Source organism: Sinocyclocheilus grahami, unplaced genomic scaffold (genome assembly GCF_001515645.1).
Source record: "Sinocyclocheilus grahami isolate Dianchi unplaced genomic scaffold, SAMN03320097.WGS_v1.1 scaffold60.1, whole genome shotgun sequence".
NCBI lineage: Eukaryota > Metazoa > Chordata > Actinopteri > Cypriniformes > Cyprinidae > Sinocyclocheilus > Sinocyclocheilus grahami.
In genome coordinates this window covers 1,767,225-1,769,658 of record NW_015505239.1, presented here as the reverse complement: position 1 = coordinate 1,769,658, position 2,434 = coordinate 1,767,225, and the positions used below count along the sequence as shown (strand labels likewise).

General features: G+C 35.9%; 1 protein-coding gene across 1 annotated transcript; it reads left to right on the top strand.

The window, feature by feature from the left end:
* Positions 1 to 565: 565 nt before the first annotated feature.
* On the top strand, positions 566 to 1,704 carry LOC107584502 (voltage-dependent R-type calcium channel subunit alpha-1E-like). Its single transcript, XM_016271135.1, has 4 exons — positions 566 to 780; positions 881 to 988; positions 1,193 to 1,293; positions 1,594 to 1,704. The coding sequence occupies exons 1-4, from the start codon at positions 657 to 659 to the stop codon at positions 1,702 to 1,704; spliced, it is 444 nt and encodes a 147-aa protein (XP_016126621.1). The 5' UTR covers positions 566 to 656.
* Positions 1,705 to 2,434: the final 730 nt, after the last annotated feature.

Below are 2,434 nucleotides of genomic sequence, written 5' to 3'. Positions count from 1 at the left end.
TTAGTTCCCAGGTCATCTACAAGATGGATTAAAATGCTGATAAAGTCAAGAAAAGATGAGACATAAACACATGACAGTATGATTGAAATATTAAAATGTAAAAAAATTAATAATAATAATAATAATAAATTTTAAAAAACACGTTTATTCTGTGGCACCTAAAAAAATTATTTGGCGCCTAAGTTTTTTTCATATAGGAGCCAATGGCTCCTTACTCGATTTTTTTGTCTGGAGCCCTGATCTATATGATTATTTGTAGACGATCAGTGATGTTATTTTTTGTCATTGTCTCTTAATCATCCTACTGTAAAGTCCCTGTACATCCACCAATTATACTTTATTTGAATATGTCACCTTAACATCTTCAAAACACTGTCATTACCCTGACATTTATTCCAGTGTTAAAGACATATTGCAAAGGGCATATTCATAAAGTGTGATCCTTTTCCAATTTCTATGCATAAATCTCTACTCTGTCTCTATCCAGTATACGTGTTTCAACTATGTGCATGAATGAGTGATGTTGTGACATCTTCTTGGTGTTAACTGTAGAAGTTAAAAGACAACTAAACCTAGATGACCATTAGATTACTATTTTAAAAACATGCTCTCTCCTTAGCTTTGCAATCCTTGTATTTCAATTGTCTTCTGTCCTTATGGTGACTTTCTCTCAGCGGTTGGTTCTGATGAACATGCCAGTGGATGAGGACATGTCCGTCCACTTCACCTCCACACTTATGGCCCTGATACGCACTGCGCTGGACATTAAAATCGCTCGAGGTTGGCACCATTAATCATTTTCAGTTTTGTAAAAATCAAACTTCCACTGGTTTGTCTTTTTTTTCACAATAATATTAGTTAAATGGTCTTTGTGTAACAGGGGGTGAGGACAGGGGTCAGATGGACATAGAATTGCAGAAGGAAATCAGTGTCATCTGGCCACACCTCTCCCAGAAATCTCTTGATCTGTTTGTACCCGTCCACAAAGGTGAGAGATCTGAATGATAATTTTTTTTTTCTTAAAGTTTTAATAGTGTGTTATTTTATTAATTTTTCGAGTATTATTCACCTTGCTCTTGACAGTTTAGCTTGTGGTACCATTGTTGTGCCCACTGACTCCCCTGAAAGTGAGTGTAATTTGCAGCCGGCATAGAAATCTTAGTTTTCTACAACAAACAAATCTTTCTTCCAGCTAGTGACATGACCATTGGGAAGATTTATGCAGCCATGATGATCATGGACTACTACAAGCAGAACAAAGCTAAGAAGCTCCGTCAACAGCTTGAGGAACAGGTAAAGATATCTTTTACCTTCTAAAGCACTAGAACTTCAGAGCTAAAGACTAGTTAACTCACAACCTCCCGCCTGTTTAATCAGCTTATATATGCAAAATTGCCATCTAACAGTATGGAGTGCTGTTTTTCTAACTGTATAGAATGCTGTTCATTTTACTGAAGACACATAACAGAAAAACCTTCATATCTCAGTTTGAAGTGTAAACGTCCTAAAGCTGGAAAGATGTACTGTTTTTCGGTTTACTGGATCTCTGTGTCACTGGAGAGATTGTGCTGACCATCTAATGTTGTCTTGCAGAAACATGCACCGATGTTCCAGCGCATGGATGCGTCTTCACTGCCACAGGAAATTCTCTGCAGTGCCAAAGCTCTGCCATTCCTGTCCCACAGTGCAGGATCTGCCCTGTAATTGTACATGTTGTGTGTGTGTGTGTGTGTACTTACAGTACATTCACCCTTTATTTGTCTGAACCAGTCTTATTTTAGTATCATTGATATACTAATATAGTTTTTGTTAATATTTTGAATGTTTTTATTTTTATATTTTCTCTTTTCATTTTAATTTTAGTTATAGTTTAAGTTGTTTGTTTGTTGTGTTTTTGCCATTTTAATTAGTTTATTTTTTTATTATGTCTATATAGTTTTTACTGTTTTAGTTTATTTAGTTTTAGTTGCTCTAGTACTTTTAACTTATACTAAATGAAAATGAGAAATGTTGCTTTGGCAACTAGCTTAAATATATTTCATTCAGAGGCGTCATGCCCATTCAGATTTTTGAGCCAAGGGGATTTTGAATGTAGCTTCCAAAAGACAAAAAATAGCAGAATAATATTTTCTATATTTGATACAATAACACCAGCATGGTTAAATCGTTCAGCGCGTCATATCATCAGCTGCTAAAATTCAAATCTGCGTTCGCTAGCTGGCGTTTTTACAGCACTGCGCATTATGACCAATCACACACGATGCTGTTGAGCTTATGAATGCAAAAACCAATCAGAGGTGCTCAGATGAGTCATCGCTAAAATGCCGGTGTTTTCTTCACTCGCTCGCTCACTGACTGAATACCTCTTTCTGGCTAATTCTCTCATTAGAAACAACAAAGTGCAAATGTGTGTACGAATCTGTAAGATATTAAT